This window comes from Nuphar pumila, unplaced genomic scaffold (genome assembly GCF_984573655.1).
Source record: "Nuphar pumila unplaced genomic scaffold, dmNupPumi1.hap1.1 HAP1_SCAFFOLD_877, whole genome shotgun sequence".
In the NCBI taxonomy this organism is placed as follows: Eukaryota; Viridiplantae; Streptophyta; class Magnoliopsida; order Nymphaeales; family Nymphaeaceae; genus Nuphar; species Nuphar pumila.
This window is the reverse complement of record NW_028323520.1, coordinates 25,049-43,075: the sequence shown is the minus strand read 5'-3', so window position 1 is coordinate 43,075 and position 18,027 is coordinate 25,049. Positions and strand designations below refer to the sequence as shown.

Below are 18,027 nucleotides of genomic sequence, written 5' to 3'. Positions count from 1 at the left end.
CGGGACGCTCTCATGCTCACGCCCGCCACATACAACTGCCAGTGCGAGACAGTGGCTCCCATTCCCTATGATGTGCTCAAGGAAGGCATCGTGTGCTAATAGACACAAGGTGTGTTATTTTGCCTCCATTCCAGCTTTCTTGCAGATTGACGCCAAAAGCTCACCTCACAGGGGGACATCGTGTGCATCCACAACCCAACCCTGGAACTAGTTTGCACCATTGTTGGCCGAATGGATACTGTGTCTTCTAAACCCTGTTGTGATGCAGATTTGCGGGCAAAAAGGCTTGTGATAGTCAGCTCGTGGAGTTGGTTGTGGAACTGTGCACAGTTGTGCATATGCACAGTTCCACAATCAACCCCACGTGCTTTCGTTGATGGCAACAAACAGTGATATTTGCGTTTAAATTCTGATATTGGGCAGTTCTCTCCCCCCAGCATGGGCTTTGGGTGCTTGTGTAACCTTGTCCAATACCACTAAGATGGAGCCACACAGCCAAACAGGCAGCTTGGCAGAAGTAGATCAACTTGGTTGAATGCTGCACCAACGATGTTACGTAGATTTCATCACCATATGCCAGAAAACATGCATGTGCAGGCAGCAAGAGCGTGACAACTGCCTGGCTTGTCTTTTCTCGGCTCCTTCCTGCCGTTTGATCAAAGTGTCGTCAAGTTTTTATCAGAGCACACTTGGAACGTAGTCCAGGATCCTCAGTGAATACAGGGTCGGGAAGATCAACTTTTTTTTTTTGGGCAGTCTTCTTTTGAAATTCACAGCACTGTCTGCTTTTGGTTCACCACTGCAATGAAACAACCACGTCGAGGATCTCAATGGTCCTTCACACCCCGTGAACCGTCAGATGATGCAGACGGAAACTGATCCTCCGTGTTAATATCTTGTCCAATACGCTGATTGATTTGTTACTGAGCAATTGGTGGTTTGTGCAGGGTCAGTTTGCATGCAGGACGGAAGGTAGTAGCGATACCTGTGTATGGCCTCGCAGCCGATTCTCTCCAATGCGATGTGAAGTACTTATGGTGGTAGCTACAGATCTTGTCCTTGTAACAACCTACTGTGCGCAGTGCTTGCCAAATACCTGATGGTCGACAGTGTTTGATTGGTGTAGTGCGCATTGGCTGCTCCTGGCCGCTGCAAATCACCGAGCAGAGCTCAATGTCTTTGCCCAAGACTAGGTTTTATATTATGGCAATGATGCCTTACCATGCACAGCAGACATGAACATCAGGCACCCGTTTGAGCAACTTTGAGAGTTTTTGCAACACTCTAAATTGACTTGGTCAAACCAACACCATGGGAGCGCATTAAAAGCAGTTGTAGGGCATGTCAGGTGCTCTGACGGGGCATGTCAACAAATTTGGTTTCTTCTTTGCTTGTTGTTCACTTTGCCATACCACAGATGTTACACATCACTGCTACTAGGTAGCGTTCAAGGCAATCAGCTCAAGCTTCAAGGGTCGGCTTGTCTAAACAAAGGGTCCTAAGGACAGATGCCTCAGAGTGGCGTTCAGAGAATGAGGAAACAAACATCCGACAAACCAGTCTTTGTGTACAGTCAGGAAAGTCGCACTGGCCGCATTGAGGCGAAGTACGCAGCTTCCGGTGCCACAACATAATAGAAGCTGTTCACACACACTGCTACTGCTAGTGCCAGGTAAGGCACGCCCTGTCCTGCGTGTTTCGTACCCTCTTACCATGCAACACTGCCAAGACCATGCAGGGCGCCTTGTCAAGGTGCTGTTTCCGCTTGCCGCAAGGCACGTGAGGGGGAAACTTCTGGCACATAGACATGTTGACCTCAATCGTGCATGGAAATTCTTGTCAAAAGATGTGTACATGTTGCCACGACATAAGTTCAACGGTGTCACAATCATACAGTGGTAACTAGGAAGGTGACTAGGAACTGGCAAGAACTAGGATGTTCTCATCCCATGGTGATGAACAACCTTGGTGATGAACAACTCGAGAAAAATGAAACGCAACGCGGCAACTAGGACCCAAGTTGCCAGCCTATGCGTTGCGGTGCACACCCGGCTATGGCAAGTTGCTGAGTCACACAAGCAAACTTGCACATGATAACATTTTATTGGCTGACTGATCAAACTCGAGAAGCAAAGAAGTTATGCTTTAGCTAACACCGCACGCAACGATACAGCCCTTCTTGGATCAAACTATCGGAAAGCCTGAGCACAGCGTGCCACCTCAAAATCACAGGGCCTGTGCATAGGTCCTGTGTCAAGCTGCGCTAAATCGCTAAAAGCGATGCCAGAGCCGCGGTTCCTGTAACTGACACCCCAGCAGACACGACATGGTTGGCTAAGTTTAAATTCATTAACGTCCAATTCATCTCCGAACAAGGCCGACTGCGCACACGCGCCACCAGGTGGATGGCGGCGATGGATGTGGTCTGATGAAAAATTCGCTACGATGCTGCTGGTACTATTTCTTTTGATTTCTTATGTCCCTATACAGAGGCCTCCACAGCGCAGACACTCCATTACACGCTGGTGGCCAACAATGCCTAAAAAACGGCTCAAAACAAATTACGACGCGATCTCCCTATGCAGGCGCCCCCCCTACAGCGCTCAGCACGAATGCTACGTTTCAAATTGTGTTGAATGCAACTGAAACGAGGGCAGCTGGGCAACATGCACCAGGATCGCACATGAATGTTGCAGTATCAGATATCAGATAGCTCTCACGCAGGAGGGGGCTGAGGCTTCACCTCGCACTTGCACGGGGTCATCTGCTGCAGGGTTGCAGCACCAATGTCCCTGCAATTGCGTGGGAGCTGTTCACGTTGAAAGCAAGGACGATACAGCACGGATCCACCCATGGCGCGCCTATCCCCGCCACCGCTTCGTGTACGACAACCGCCGAAACCGCAGTGACCTGAAACCACGCTCAACCAGCTGCAGGACGTTGCAACCGACAACAGCACCCTGCGCAGTTGCACACGGAAGCAAAGCACTTCCGCGCGGTTTCAGGTGCCTTGACCCGTGTCTGGCAGCAACGAGGTCATCTACCCATTGGTAGTTGGCGCCACGTCGCCTTCCGTGGGCCTTTCGATGCTCAACCACCTCATCCGTACCAGTTTTGGTGGGAAAAGGCGACAAACACCGCCACCGCCCGAGGCACACCTCGACGCGCGTGTGGCCGACACGTCCGCCAGAGCGTGGAGCCTCTTGGGGAAGGGGTCGCACAGGCATGTGTATGGCATCCCTGGCATCCCTGGGCATGCATTATTTGCAAAATGCTTCGCTATCACAAACCTAACAGGTTTCTAACGTCGCACTGAGTTTGACTGCCCGGTGAGCCCCCAACACACGGAGCAGCTCTCACGACATGAGCTGACAAGTCCGACTGATTGCCCTTGTGCGTTGCATGTGCGGAATGCACGCAACGCGAAGGCGAGAAGTTGTTGCAAGAAGTTGCACTGGATGGGTGTCTACAAGCAGGACGCACAGCAGCTGGAGCCTTCAGTAACGAGCAACAAACGCGCGGCAGTTGCATGCACAGCCGCAAGTGCCGAGCATGCTCCGACAACCCGCATTGCATATAGCTCTGCCTGCTAGGTGCCCTAGTGCTGCATCTGACCCCAGCTGGTGGACAGCGCAAGAATCGCATCTGCCAAACTCGTTCCAGACGCGATGAGTGGTCAAAGATGGGCCAGTTTGGCTGTAGCAGGGTGGAATCGCCAGCCTCACTGGATTGCCACAAATCGGCTGCCACTCGAAAAGGCGTTCCTAGAGCTGACAACTCTCCAGATTTGCACAGCAAGTAGGCAATCCCTGCTGGCGACCTCTGCTCCTAGAGGTGCTTAGGGAACCAGCTCACAGGCTCTGATGCAGTGCTGCCTGGTCCCGTGACACGCGGTCCAGTGGCCTGGCGGCGCAAGCATGCTTGTCTTCCAGCGTTTGACGCCCCCATGGCTCCATCCTTGAAATCGGAGATGTCATGCACCGCGGGGGCGGCTGTCACGAGAGCAGCCATCGTCGCGCAAGTGACAGGACATCACAAGCTGGCCTTGCGCTGTAATAATCCAATGAGGTTCTGTTGGGATGCTTCTCCTGTGCGCGGGCTGGGTGTTGCAGCACTAGGCGCTCCTGAGCACTTGAATGGACTTCTACGGAGGCTTCTTGCAGCCTGACCTGCCTAGAGGAGAGCGCTGAGCTCACGACGGAAATTACCCGACTCTGCAACACCGGCGGCCTTGCTGCGATCAAGCTCTGGTTGCAAGGTATTCTCCATGTTCACCTGACGAAGACAACAGCAGATGAGGGACCAGATGAGGGCAAAAGCAGATGAAAGCAGATAAACGAGCGCGGCTCCCCCTTCAGCTACCAGATGCACAAAGCACCACCCAATGTTTGCAGCCCACGATCACTCGTTCAACATGCTGCCCAACGGAGCAGCCACCAGCATCTGAAGTGGCGACAAGCTGCAGCCACATCTGCAGTTGCTGCCTGCGACGCGATTGCCAGGCAGTCCCGATGTGTGCGACTGTCTGAAAACCGTGGGGTAGGACGGTCACAAGGCGTACTCCGTTTTGAGCCGCTCCATGATGGTGTTGCTGCAGGAGTGCTTTAGCGTTTCCATTGCGGAGTTCCACTGGCCGAGCGACTCGAGCTGCGACTTGTAGGACTGCATCATGCTGTGTAGGCCGTGACGCAGCGAGGGGGGGGGAGCCTGCCACGAGCCGACGGCTTGACAGAGCGACGGGAAACACAACAGGCCTGGTGCAGGGTTGCACGAGAGCATTGCCATCAGCCCCTGGAATGCAGCCTCCTCTCTGGGCCGTCTCGCACTGTTCGCAGATTGGTGAGCCTACGACGCAGCAGCCCTTGTGAGTTGACAAAAACAATGGTTTGCTCTATCTGAAAACATCCGTCATGGCGGGATACCTTGTAGACGACATAACGAGACAGATACCTTGCCCGCATCCAGCAAGAGGAGGGCCGGTTGCAAATCTCAAGCTTAAAATGACAGCTCCGCGGCAGCATTTGAATGAGGCGAACCAGGTGGGCCACTCAAGAGCACAACGAGCAGGGCTGGACAAACACGCAGTTGGCTGCCCGATTGCTGAATCAGCACCTGAACAATGAGATGACAAGAACCAGCACTGCTGGCTGCCAGATAGCCAAGGATCATGCGGATGCGGTAGTCTTGTAAACAGATACATCACTATCAGACATACGCAATTGTGCAGGGTCAGCAACGCACCACTGCCCAAGGAACTGCTCGGCATGTGGGGCAAGAGCGGCAGGCGCCACGAACGTGATGTAGCCAAGCGAAATGGCTGCGTTCTCGAACATGCGCTTATGCACCATGTCCTGGCCTCGCAGCACTGCTGTGCAGCGCTCTGCGGCGAGCATGATGAACGGCGCGGTGCTCTCTTTCGGAAGGTTCTGAATCAGGAGACCCAGCGCCCAGCACGCGTTGTTGCACGCATTCATCTCATCCTGCAGATGCTTTTCGACCTTTGTCAGTACACAGTCCGTCCCACACTCCTCTCACGTCGACTCCCCTTTGATTATTTACTTTGAATTTGAAGATAAAAACTAGAACCGCGCTACCTTTAGGGAATTTGCTGGCATTCTCACCAGAAAAACCAAAAACCAGAAAATCGTGCATGGGCTTTGCAAACGCCAAACACGCTATGCCGCATGCACCCCAACGCTGGTGTCGGCCATTTTCAAGACAATCTGGAAAGCCTGGTGTGCGCACTCTCAACGGCACGCAGCTCCAATATGGATCACAGCTGGCACATCCTCCCCGCGTATTCGGTGGATCATTGAGCACCTGGTGTGGGCGCTTCCAAGCCAAGGCAATTGCAGTGCAGATGCTGACAGACAAATCCTCGCATGCTTGTCCAGTGGACGCCATGTCATCAGTCAAGACTCCCAGCGACAGGACACTATTGTTCTCGTGCATTTGGCAACTCGTACTGGCCATGCAAATGATTCGGCATTTTTAGGACTGCAAGACACCAAGAACCCATCCGCAGCATGAGTTGATACTCATGCTTTTGCATGAGTATCAACTGATTTGCTGAAAGTAAAGGCTCAACAGGACCGATACCAACGCCTCCCAGGACAGGGCATGGAAGGTAAAAGCAGGGGTAAGGCGCCTGTTCTCCTCACAGACAGCATAGTACGTATCTTGAAGAAATCGCTTTTACTCCAGAAAAACCCCCGGTTTCACAGCGCAAAGCTGGGTGACGCACCTCCGTGATGCGAGCAAAGTCGATGTGGTCAGAGCACAGCTGGAGAAGCTCATTGGCGCGAGGTTGCAGAAACGATGAGCAGTAGGTGGCGAGGTCTCCAATGAGCGCAAACGCCGACTGCCGAATGTTCTGCGTCTTGCCGCGAGCGCACTCAACAGCGAGATCCGCGACGGCCTGCCCCCCAACGGTGGACAGCAGCCCCTGCATCGAGAGTTTGAGAGTCTCGCAGAGCCCTGAGACGAGGTCTAGTGCGTACGTCATCACGGAGCTCGCCGCATCCGCGGCTTCTTGCAGCGAGGCGTTGGCGCCGTTCACGCTGCCAACGGCAGAGACTGAGAGGCCGCTGGCGCAGATGGTGAGCGCGCGTTGCAGCAGGGTGGGGGCGTAGGGTTCCAGGTGCGGTCCCAGAACCGCCCCAGGAGGATGATCGCGTCTATGAGGGGGTTGATCTCACGGTCCCAGTTCGTGCATTTTGATGAGCCGGGCCACCATCGGCTCCATGTACGCCTGCAGATTGGTAGGATGCGGTCGCATTACATCGCATGAGCGAGTTCGCAGATGACTTGTTTTTGCATTCCTAACACCCAAACCCAGATCAGCTTGCGATGTCAGCTTTGCCGTGTGGCGAAGCGCACGCTCGAATGGATAGCCTGTTGTGGGGTTTGCTTGGTGGAAATTCCAAAATACTAAGTTTGAAGTGCTAGCTTTGCTGTATGGGCGAGCATGAGTTCACCTTGTCTGACGTAGAACGGCTCACCCGTCGTAACACACCTTGCATGCAACAGGACAGCAGAAGCACAGGAAGATGGAACGCACGCACACGTGGTACATCACCTGCGTCTGTTGACACCTCAACCAGCTACACGGATGGACATAACATCAGTTGTGCACAACAAACTCGGCAAAGCGCACCCTTATGAGGTCAGGGTTGGTGACGCAGGACGGCACAGCGCTCACAAGCTCGACGATCGCTTCGTACAGGGAGCGGACGTTTTTGCGCGTGTAGACAGGCAGGCACGCAACAAGCTGCGAGATGATCGTGGCGGCCTGGTCGTCGAGCAGTGCGCCCATCTTGGCACTGCGAACCATTTCGAAAAACGCAGCGAGCCCGGAGCACGCGGCAAAGTGCACCGCAGGAGTTGTGCTCTCGCGTGCGCTCGAGCAGCGCGTTGACGATCTGAAGCATGTAGGGTGACTGGGCGAGGGTGGTGTCGGGCTGCGAGGGTGTGGTGTTGAGAGCCCAACGGAGAAGCGACCGAGCGTCCAACAGGAGTTGATGCGAACCATCGGCTGGGTGTCTTTGAGCTTGGCCATCAGCATGACGAGGATGGACGGTATGTGCGGTGCTAGTCCCCCGCTGCAGCCCTCTGCCACCGCTCCTAATGCCAGGATCGCGGCTTCTCTCAACCTCCAGTTCTCGTCCTGCAATCGTGTATGACCGCTGAGTCGCCACACAGGTGCTCCAAGTCAAGCCCATGCCGGTAAGAAATCCCATGCACATAAGCTGGATGGCGCGTGCGCGTGGCGAATTCACTGAGGAGATGTCTTTTATATTCACAACAATACCGCATCCACATGGACGTTGGCCCGGAGTACTACTGAGCTTCAAGAGATCGTGGTGCGATGAGATATGGCATCTTCGTAATCATCATTACATCACATAGATAATGGCAAGAAATAGACAACAAGAAACAACGACAGCACACTCAAAGTGATACAGCTCATTGAACGTCAGCGGTCGGAACAAGCAAGCCTTCGTAATCATCACCATCATCGTCAAAAGCATTGACAAAACACGCATCCAAGTGTGGCAATGAAGCATTCGCCTCACCATGCTGAGGTCATGGAAGCACCGCTGTCAACAGCATGAGTGCAGCACATGAGTGTGGCGCCCGGGTGGGGCATGCATCTACGGCGGGGGCTCATCATACATGCTTCCTGCAGACACGGGCAGCAACAGGCAACGGGAAGAGGTCGGAAAGCATGATGCGACGTACGTTAAGGTAGCGTTCAACGACGGGGAGCACAAAATCGAGCAAGCGGTCCGGGAACTCGTGGGAGAGGTGGTCTAGGGTCTGCGCACACGACTTTCGGAGCGTCCACTCATAGGAGCTGCCGTCCTGGGCTCCCCCATCCCCCCCTGACTCGCTATCATCGCCCTCCGCTGCTGGGCCGCTGTCGTTGCGGCCAATAAACGGTCGCAGCGCTGAGTCTGTATCCTGTTGCACGCTCTCTGCAGCTTCGGCGTCCGCGACCTCGTCGTCGTACTCGTCGTACACCTGCACTCGACAGCCAACGTTTCGCCGGACCCTGTATTGCGGATCGCGATGCCTGACAATGCATGACTTTTCTGGCCAAACAATGCCGACAGCGCGCATGCTGTCACGCTGCTCAGGAACGCTTCTTCTGACGGGTATGTGTTTATGCTGGGGTATACATTATAGGTCTGCGATTAGTGACCCTGCTACTCATCTGTGATGTGCCTGCTTGCCCTTCCAGCATGCGAGCTCGGATTGCATGCTCGCCATGATAGCGGCACTCACGAGGCTTGCCTCAAGCTTCTATTTCGAGCTACCACTTATCACAGCTGGCGTTATAAATGATAACGACGACGTCTCTTCGCTTACCGGCAAGGGACGCGGCACGATTTGAGGCGTTCAAAGGCTTGCTGATGCAGCCTGAGGGGCTGATGCGATTCGAGGCGATCAAAGACTGGCTGCTGCAGAATGTGTGCGCTTCGATTGTACGCCGTTCAGCGGTGCGGCTTCCTTCACCGCTGCATGCACACCGGCAACGTGCTACTCTAGAGGATAAGTTTCCCCTACACAGCCATTCTCTCCAACCCTTTAGCGCACCCACCCTTTTAACACATGCATGGAACAGTGCCACAGGCCCAGGCAGCCCCCAGCAAGTTCACACACCATACACCCATTGCCAGAGCTCAAAGATCTTCCTCACTTGGTGAGCGATGCTGTCACGAAGGCATTCTGTGGAGGTTGTTGGCCATTTAGTCCCAAGACACCAGGGCTGCCAGCCGACAAGTTCAGAGCTCTGCAGATGATTGAATGCAGTCGTCTAGTCACTCATCAGCAACACCGAATGGTCCCAGCGCGCAATCTGGGTGATTGAATCGCGCATGCAACGAACGCGGATGACCAGTGCTTCGCCAAAATGGGGTCGACCCACAATTCTGCGCCAGATAATCATATGCATGTCCAGGGATGTAGACCTGAAGACCCACCCAGCAAGTTACCTTGCGAAGCACTGCAGATGACCATCGCTGGCATGTCAGCAATGCCACACATCTCTCCTGTCTCACTCATTACACATTACCAGCGCGAGCAAAGAAAGTGGCAGCGGCTCTGAAAGGAGCAGCACGCACCATGAACGTGAGCAACAGCGACACAAGCTTCCCGAGGATAGGCAGCAACGGCTCCGAAGGCAGTTGGCACTCCATGTATGCAATCCAGAACTCCATCGCCTCTAGGGCGACCTCACGCTCCGAGTGCTGCATGGTGTGCATGATGTACGATAGAACCGTGGAAAGCTGAGGCTCCAGGGCGTCTGGACGGGCTTGCAGCAGCTGCGTGATGCCCACGCAGACCTCCTGCTCATCCCACTGAACTGTGTGAGTCGCCACAGAAGAACACGTATACCCATGGTTTCTTTCTCACCGATCGAGGTACCATGCAGACCCTAGAAATCACTGGGTATCTGGCATAGTTGATGACGTTAAGTGCTTGTACCAGGGTAGTCTAGTTTATAGACACTCTGCAAATCAGTGATCCTGTCACTCATCTGTGATGTGCCTGCTTGCCCTTGTAGCATGCGTGCTCGGATTGCATGCTCGCCCGTATAGCGGAACTCGCGAGGCTTGCCTCAGGTGTGTTACTTCTAGCTACTGATTAGACTTATCACAGCTGAAGCTACAAGTACGTGATAACGTGATATTTGCAGGGAAACAACCCTCAATGCACACCTTTTGAAGGCGTGGCTCCCCCTCTTCATGCGCCAGCCGCAGGAGGCCCTGGGCATAAGCGTCTAAATTGTCCACAAGCCAATCCGGCATGGTTTGCGACATGATGTTGAACGCTTTCACAGCCGAGAATTTCACGTCGGCGCACGGGGCGTTGAACAGCGCAGCGACCTTGGGCATGATGAGGTTCGATGGCTTTGCGTTGAACACCGTCATCTTGACATCCAGCTGGTACGCAAAGTCCTCGGAGATCTTGAACAGCATTGAAAGTGTGCCCTCCTGGACCGCTGGGTTGTCCTTATCCAATGTCTCCAAAATGTGGTGGACCTGCACTCACCGCACTCTAAAAGAGCCCCTCGAAGTCTCTAGCTTCCAATAAGCGCGGCTTGCGATTAGCTATGCCTCTAGATTCGACTGCAAGGCGCTTACATGAGTATGATGCATCGTTATAACACTACCGTATCCACATGGACATTGGCAACTCCAAGAACTGCTTGGAATTCAGTGCTACTGATACCATCACCTGAGACAAGCGTACTGGAACATGCCCCTGAAAAAGCTCAAGGGCTGTAGCTTTCAAAGGCCAGTCCGGAGTTTCTAGACATGCGCGCTCACCGAGTGAGCACTAACCATAAACAACTCTACCATGCTGGAGGAGGGTGACACGGCGACACACAGCCAACACGATACCAGAAAGCAAGGCAGCCAAAGAGCAGGCCATGGCGACGACGTATATTTAAAGCATCCACATGGACATTGGAGGCTCCAAATACTACTTATGAAGAACGCCACATGCAACCCAACATGGACTTTTTCATATTCTACATAATAGTGTTCTGCACTCCAGCAGCTTTGCAGCAACAGGCAAAGCGCCTGTCGCGAGGGTGTGAACATCAATAGAATAAGCGGAGCTCGCACAACGATGCAACTAGGGGGAACGCAGTGGACATAGCAGGGACGGTCAGTGATTACATGGCATGTTTGGTGCTGGTCAAATCTCAATGCCATACACCCTACACTATGTGGTGTGCGAACCAAAAAGTGCCAGAAATCCAAGGCCTCTACCAGCAGCAGACAAAGTAGCTGCATACAAACCCAAGCACAGCACCCCTGTCACTGGGACAAGCCATCTACCAGTCACCGCAAGCGGCACATAAAGCCCAGAACAGCATTCCTGGCACTTAGATCAGCCCATCTACAAAGCACAGCGAGCGACATATAATCCCTGAGCAGCATCGCTGCCTTTGGGACAAATAAGCAGAGTCACACACCAGCTCTGGCCAAGTGTCGAGCTGCACCCCTGACAGCAGAGAGGCCACCAGAGTCCCGGCAACCTGTCGAAGGGCCTTGGACTCCGAGCGCAGCATTGAAAGGCAGCATTGCTGGATGTAGGCCACGTTGACACCAGCTGTCTTCTGTCTGAAGACGTCAATCACATTGTTCTTTAGCAGCAGTGCGGCACTTGTTCGAACCTGCAGCAAACGGCGTGGTTTTTGACATGGCAAAAGCTGTTCTGTGCGCCATACAGCACCCTTGCCTTGAATCAGGCAATAATGACAATGATCAGGCAATGATGGCACGTAATGGTAGCATTGATCTCCAAAGGAAAAGTTGGAGTTGTCAATGTCCATAGATGCCGAAATGTTGTTTAGACCATGTGAGCATCAGAAAAGCTGCTTGCACCCATCCTGAAACGACGGGGGCAATGTGGAAATGTGGCCCAGCCAGGCCAAGGTTTGTGAAGCACATTGTCTCAATGTCTGTTGCTTGCAACTGTGGCATTGGCCCCTGGGATAGCAATGACTCCTTGAGAAATTGCGGGCACTCGACAAGGGTTTATTCAGAACCAGTATTCAAACTCAAGGTGCAGGGTCCATACAGCTCAGGTCATGCAGGCTTACTGAGGTAAACATTGGCTGCATCTGTATGCCACATTTCTGACAGTGGCAACGTTGTTTTTCACTTAGGCTGACACTCCCAGGGACCTGTTGCCCCATGTACTGACACACAATGTTTGGGGATTCCACGCTGCTTGAACAGATCTCCCAGACCCTGAACACCAGCATAGCACCGGCAGCAGCAGCATGCCAGCAGTGCAATAAAATCACGCAACAGAATCCGCTCTGCACAACTGAAGAGCCGTTCATTTCTGACTCACCTGTTTTCATAGAGTTTGATCAATGTGTTTTGATATGAATACTTACTTGGTCAGCACCCTACAACTCCACCTTTTCAACCCTGGCTGTCTCGTACTGCACTTTAGTCGCTGCAAGAACAATGGGTAGCCCTATGCTGGATTGAAGGGCACTTTGACCACAACACGTGTCATGCACTTAGCATGAGCAAAATGAAGATGCTCGACTTGCATCTGGGCAACAGGACGTCGAGTCCAGCACATATGTAATCAGACAGGCTTATGATCACATACCGAGACCCAGATCATGCATTGCGGTGGTCCTGGGGACCATTCATTGTATCGACCTCAAAGATGTGGTTCCAGTGGCTGCTATGTTGACATGATGCACACCCTGGCGAGGCACAACCCGCACGATTGAGCAATCAGCGAGTGCAACCTTCACAAACGCTGTGCAGGCAGGACTAATGATCATCACAAGATAAGCAGGGCTCGATTGCATGACTGGAATTGGGGTGTCATGTGCCACTGTCTGCACCAAACCACACGCCACGAGTAGGCGCTTTGCAAGCAGTGAGTATGGTACGTGAAGCTTAGAACTGTTTAGGTGATGGTTGGTCATTGTTGCGTTGGCCTGAAGCTCTACACGTGCAGAGCACTCAGCTGCGAACCCCAACAAAGATCGTGTGCATTGAGGAGAGCTCACACGGATTCTCATGCAAAAGCGCAATTCACCCAGTTATCTTGTGAGCACAACTTGATTTAGGTTTGCGGGTGAAGGAGCAAAGTCTCCTGGATCTCGGCTGTTAGAAGCGATGCGAAAGAGCAAGCGACAAAGATCAGGCAAGGCATGGATGCCAAAGCGCGAAGTGCGTAAAGCAGCCACTGGATCTTCATCAGCAGCAGCTGCATTCCCGAAGGTTGTGCAAGGTCCTAAACGCACGTTCTCCTTCTCCATGCGAGCGGCGTACACCACGGGATGATTGTAACGGTGTAAGTAAGACTTGTACGCACATAACGTTTGCTTGGGAAGGGCATCGTACCGATACATCCCTAATATCATCCGTGCAGAAGATGTAAGCCAGATAGTTGTTGAAGTCCGGATTTCCCTTATGTACGCTCAACTGATCGAGAAGAGCTTGCTGATTTACATCTGCGCGCTGTCCTCCTGCCAGAAGACTGACCAGCTGCTCTACATTAGAAGGAACCGGCTGCCACCAAGCCATGTTTGCGCGAATTGCCGTGCTACTCGCGCTTCAAACGCTTGCAATTGCGATGGACCCTTGTGTACACGACAACACCAGTACTGCGAATCGCCTCACCAAGTTGCCTTGCCCCCATGCCCACGCAGCTGTCAAACATGCTCACACACGTTCACTAACATGGCGTCTCATACGCCCATAATAAGCCTCCTGTTCGGAAAACCGGGCGGTTGGCGGGTGGAGCAGCGTGCTCAAAACTGCCCGGAGGGAAAATGTCCTCAGACGAACACGGTGCAAACAAGAGCAAGCTAGAAAGGCCTGTTATAGGATCCCGCAAGTGCGTGAGGCAGGTTGATGCTGGCATACACACTTGCTTGGGAACAATTCCGAGCCTGTCACGGTTTTGCTTCTCGCGACCGCTGATGTGTGAACCGACTGAAACGCATAGGTGTCAAACCACAAACCACCCGAACGTCCCCTCTGTGAAAGTGCAAGTGCATGTCTCCGTGCCGGGGGTGCGTGCTGTTGCCTGGTATCCGCACTTCGGCTCGCGTCACCAGAGCGCGGTGTGCACATGTGTCAGCGTTGATAGACATATTTCTGGCGCGACTTATGAAAAGCCGTTTTCGGGTTGAACGGTAAACAACCTTGGCAAATTCGCAAGCTTGCCATCCTCTTTGCGCCCTAAAGCCCGGGTATATGATCTGGAAGATATTTATTTCGCCACAGCTGTTTTCAGTGGAGCTGGCGACGTTTTCGAGGCTTTGCAACATCAGCTATCAACGCACGTGTTTCGCTCTTGACATATGTCAGCGAATCACGAATCCAAATCCTGGTTGCCGTGGTCAAGCCACATCACTCAACAATGGTGCAGGATCGTGCAGGTGTGCATAGTTGTATTTATGTATGCGAGGTCTCGTGGTGCGCCAAACCCGATATCATGCACTGGGTGATGGGTGCAGCGCGCAGTGTTCGTGCGCACAGGGGTGCTGTTAGACACGGATAAGCATGTTTAATGTTAACAAGCCATGATGCAGTTTTCCCTTTTGCTTGAGGACCTATTTTGACGTGAGCAAACACACAAACGAGTATGAAGGCATGCATCGCCCCGCATACCATTACGCAAATGGCCTGTTCCAAGATACGCACATCGCATGCTGGTGTGTCATGTTTCTTTGCATGGAACCACATAGTTTCGAGAAGGCCATTGCTATTACAAGGCACGTGAAGTCTGTAGATGACGGATGCTGATAGTTTTCGCTCGAGCAGCTTATGGTAACAGGCATGCCGATCTTGCCTATCGAACCTAGGGTTTTGCATGTCCTCCCGAGTATACACTTGCACGTCAACCATACTGTACATTGTTCATAAAATTTATTGATTTGTACATGCATTCCGATGAACGGGGGTCCCTGGCGTGTTAATTGTTTGGTTTCTTAGTTGGCTGAGCCTCCTGCCCATGCTCTTGGGAGAGATGCCCCTTCCAGGCAACGTTTGGTATTTGAACGAAGAGTGTCCCTGTCTGAAAACCAGGGGATGGCTGTGCATAGAAGAAATAGCACCTTCCACCAAGGGGGGTAGGGTTTAGCAATCGAGGTGCCGGCCATGACTTTCCTGGGAGACAACATCTGTGCATTGGCATTGTCCTCGAGTGGTTGTATCTCGCTGAAACAGTGTTGGTGGCATGCCATCAGCTGTCAACAGGTTGCCAATTCTGGCACGCAAGACATGTCAGGTCAGAGTAATTAGGCTCCAGCCAGTAAATCGCTAGGGCGTCTCGATTAATTGCTGTCCTTGCGGACCATGTTGGGAGGTGCCCAAAGCGATGGGCGACAACTTCAGATTGAGATCTATTTATCATCTAGGTACAGTAAGGTGCTGCAAGCCAGAAATGTGGTCTCGTCTTAGATGTGTGCATCAAACTGGGTGCGAACTGTCAGTTTTTTGTATACATCCGGGATACCAGCACATCTATCGTGATGTCGATGCAATGCTCGATTGTATTGACAACCATTTCTGCAGCAAAAAAACAAATATGGTACGCCCGCCACCAGCCAGGTGTTGAAACAGGCAAACAGACGGGCAGCATACAGTTTGTGCAGTATTCATTCGTTCGCGAGACCAAGCACTGAAAGCATCTTAATACCTGTACATATACCTCCATGCTCGTGATAAGTCATCAGAAAGAGCCTTGCACGAGCGTGCTCTTTCTAATGTGGACTTATCGAGTCTTGAGAAATGCAGTGACTTCTGTGGGGACGTAGGAACGCAGCGCGAGCCAGAGTTATCCTTGGGGTTTGCAATCTCGTCTTTGTGTGGTGCTTTCAAATACGATGATACAATGTGGTAAACCAACTGATTCTTACAATGTACCAGCGCTCATTATATGGCTACTGAACAAAGGAGGTATCATAATGTCAGTGCCTTCACACCAGGGACGGTAAGATTGTGAGCCCACGGACGCTTGTCGTGAAGCGCGGGTGATATACATTACGCCACCTCAGAATAGGGGCACTTGGCGGCCCAGTCAGCAATGGGTATCATTGCAACGGTGTTGAAAGGAACGTCAATCGGTCATATTCCAACAAACATTGTTTTTCACTTATAATGTTGCACCGTTCTACAATACAGTCAGCACACAATTGCATGTACCATACTTGAAGTGAAGTACCAGAGGTGCCTAAATGTACCTAAAGGTACGACCTGCGACGCCCGCGGTTGCATATCTGCGCTCTTGGGAACGTTCAATGTTTGCATTTTGTTTACACCTCCACGAGTTTCACATCACACCGGATACAAGTGAGCAGCTGATAGGCGTGGCATGTGAATCGCAAGGGATGGGGGTTGCCAGGAACGACCATTGAGGGTCCGTTAATCTCATCCTGCATGGCCTGTGGGGGCTCACTGGAAACCTGGCCCAAGCCTGCCCCCAGTCTTTCGCCAGGCAGAGTGGTTTTTGGGTTCAGACGCCTGCACATACTTGCAATTTTTGGGACAGAAACCGGGGGTCGAGCTCCATGCTGGGACAACACTGCTACTGAGACTCTGACTAGTTAAGGTGCAAGAGCAGCTCTGGCTGTCTCAAAACCTGTGTCGCCGCCCACCCGACGAGTTGCCGCATGTCCAGGATGGCCATGATGCCTTGGCTCTTAGGAAGGCCCTTCCTAGACCGCGGAATCCCTCCCCAAAATCAGAGTCCCGCCACTTTTGCACTTTTTGCCTGGCCCCCTTTTCCTTTGGAAAAACAGGCAAAGCATAGAATGCGGCCGTGTTCTTCATGAATTCTCCGACTTGTGGCGCCATTGCCTTCCCCTTCATGTTGAAAGATGCTGGCAAGTGCCACATTGCGTGAATGCAGTGATGCGGGCAAGGGCAGTGTACCCGCTCATCCCACATGTTGCTAGGGTCAACTCAAGCACGTGACAACGTCACCCCTTGAGACTTGTGCACAGTAATAGCAAACCCACAGCTCACCGGCAGCTGGAAGCTACCCTGCTTTTTTTACTGCTAACGGTGAACAAATCGCTACAGTTATACAGTGCCGAATCCTGTCGCTCTCCTTAAAGGTTCACGTTTTGGGGGGTGCTGCACCCCCCCCGTTGAAGCGAGACATGCTTGTCGTCTTCTCGTCCGGTTCAATGCCCGCCTGGTGGGGGGCGTACCTCAAGATAAAGAAAATCCGTGGGCTATCAAGTCATACTCATTGGATCTTCGGCCATGCTATATGAAATGGCTACATGGTTTGTTGCATGATTGCAAAAAGGCCAACAATGTTAAGTGGTGGTTGTAAATGCGCTCATCACAAATGCTGAACACCACAGCATTTGAGATTGACCTCATTGGTAACAGCAGGCCAAGAATATCTTGACCTTCCTAAGTTTGTGAGTCTGCTTTCGTCTGCTTTTGTGTAGTGTCAACTTATTGAGTGCCCCTGAGGGTGGCCTGTCTTCGATTCTACGGGACTTGCCATTGCCTGTACAACTGCAATAGCATGGTTCCATGCTGGGTGAAGGTCAGGGAGAAGGATTGAGACTCCGAGGACGCTGCTGAAGGCCCTCTCTTTATGTGACACTCGAACTTGTATACGACCACATCGACAGAAGCAGCCCCCACACTGCAATGACTATAATGGATTCGCCATACCAAAAGTGAGCAAAGTATGAGCATGAGCTGGGTTCCAATGCAAGCACCAATGCTCACGCAGCTCTCGCTAGACCTGTGAACTCGGGGCTGATGAGCATGATGTTCATGTAGACCAGCTAGCTTATCAGGCGAGTCAACTGTGCATCTTTTGAGCATTGCGCTGTGTTGCTTCACACAGAGCGTGAAGAAGCGCGTTAACGGGGGGCCGAACCCCCTCCCAGTCACTAACGCGGCGTGCACATTGTCGTTGCTGCAGGTCTTCAGATCAGCAGGCCTGTATAGTTGCAGCATCTCACAATTTTCTCTCTCTCTTTTGTTTTCTGAACAA

At 52.5% G+C, this 18,027-nt stretch overlaps 1 protein-coding gene across 1 annotated transcript; it reads right to left on the bottom strand.

The window, feature by feature from the left end:
- Positions 1 to 5,935: 5,935 nt before the first annotated feature.
- Positions 5,936 to 8,622, bottom strand: LOC149809701 (transportin-1-like). Its single transcript, XM_089994686.1, has 5 exons — positions 8,176 to 8,622; positions 7,990 to 8,079; positions 7,143 to 7,666; positions 6,245 to 6,677; positions 5,936 to 6,148 (listed from the first exon to the last, which is right to left on the bottom strand). The coding sequence occupies exons 1-5, from the start codon at positions 8,620 to 8,622 to the stop codon at positions 5,936 to 5,938; spliced, it is 1,707 nt and encodes a 568-aa protein (XP_089850812.1).
- Positions 8,623 to 18,027: the final 9,405 nt, after the last annotated feature.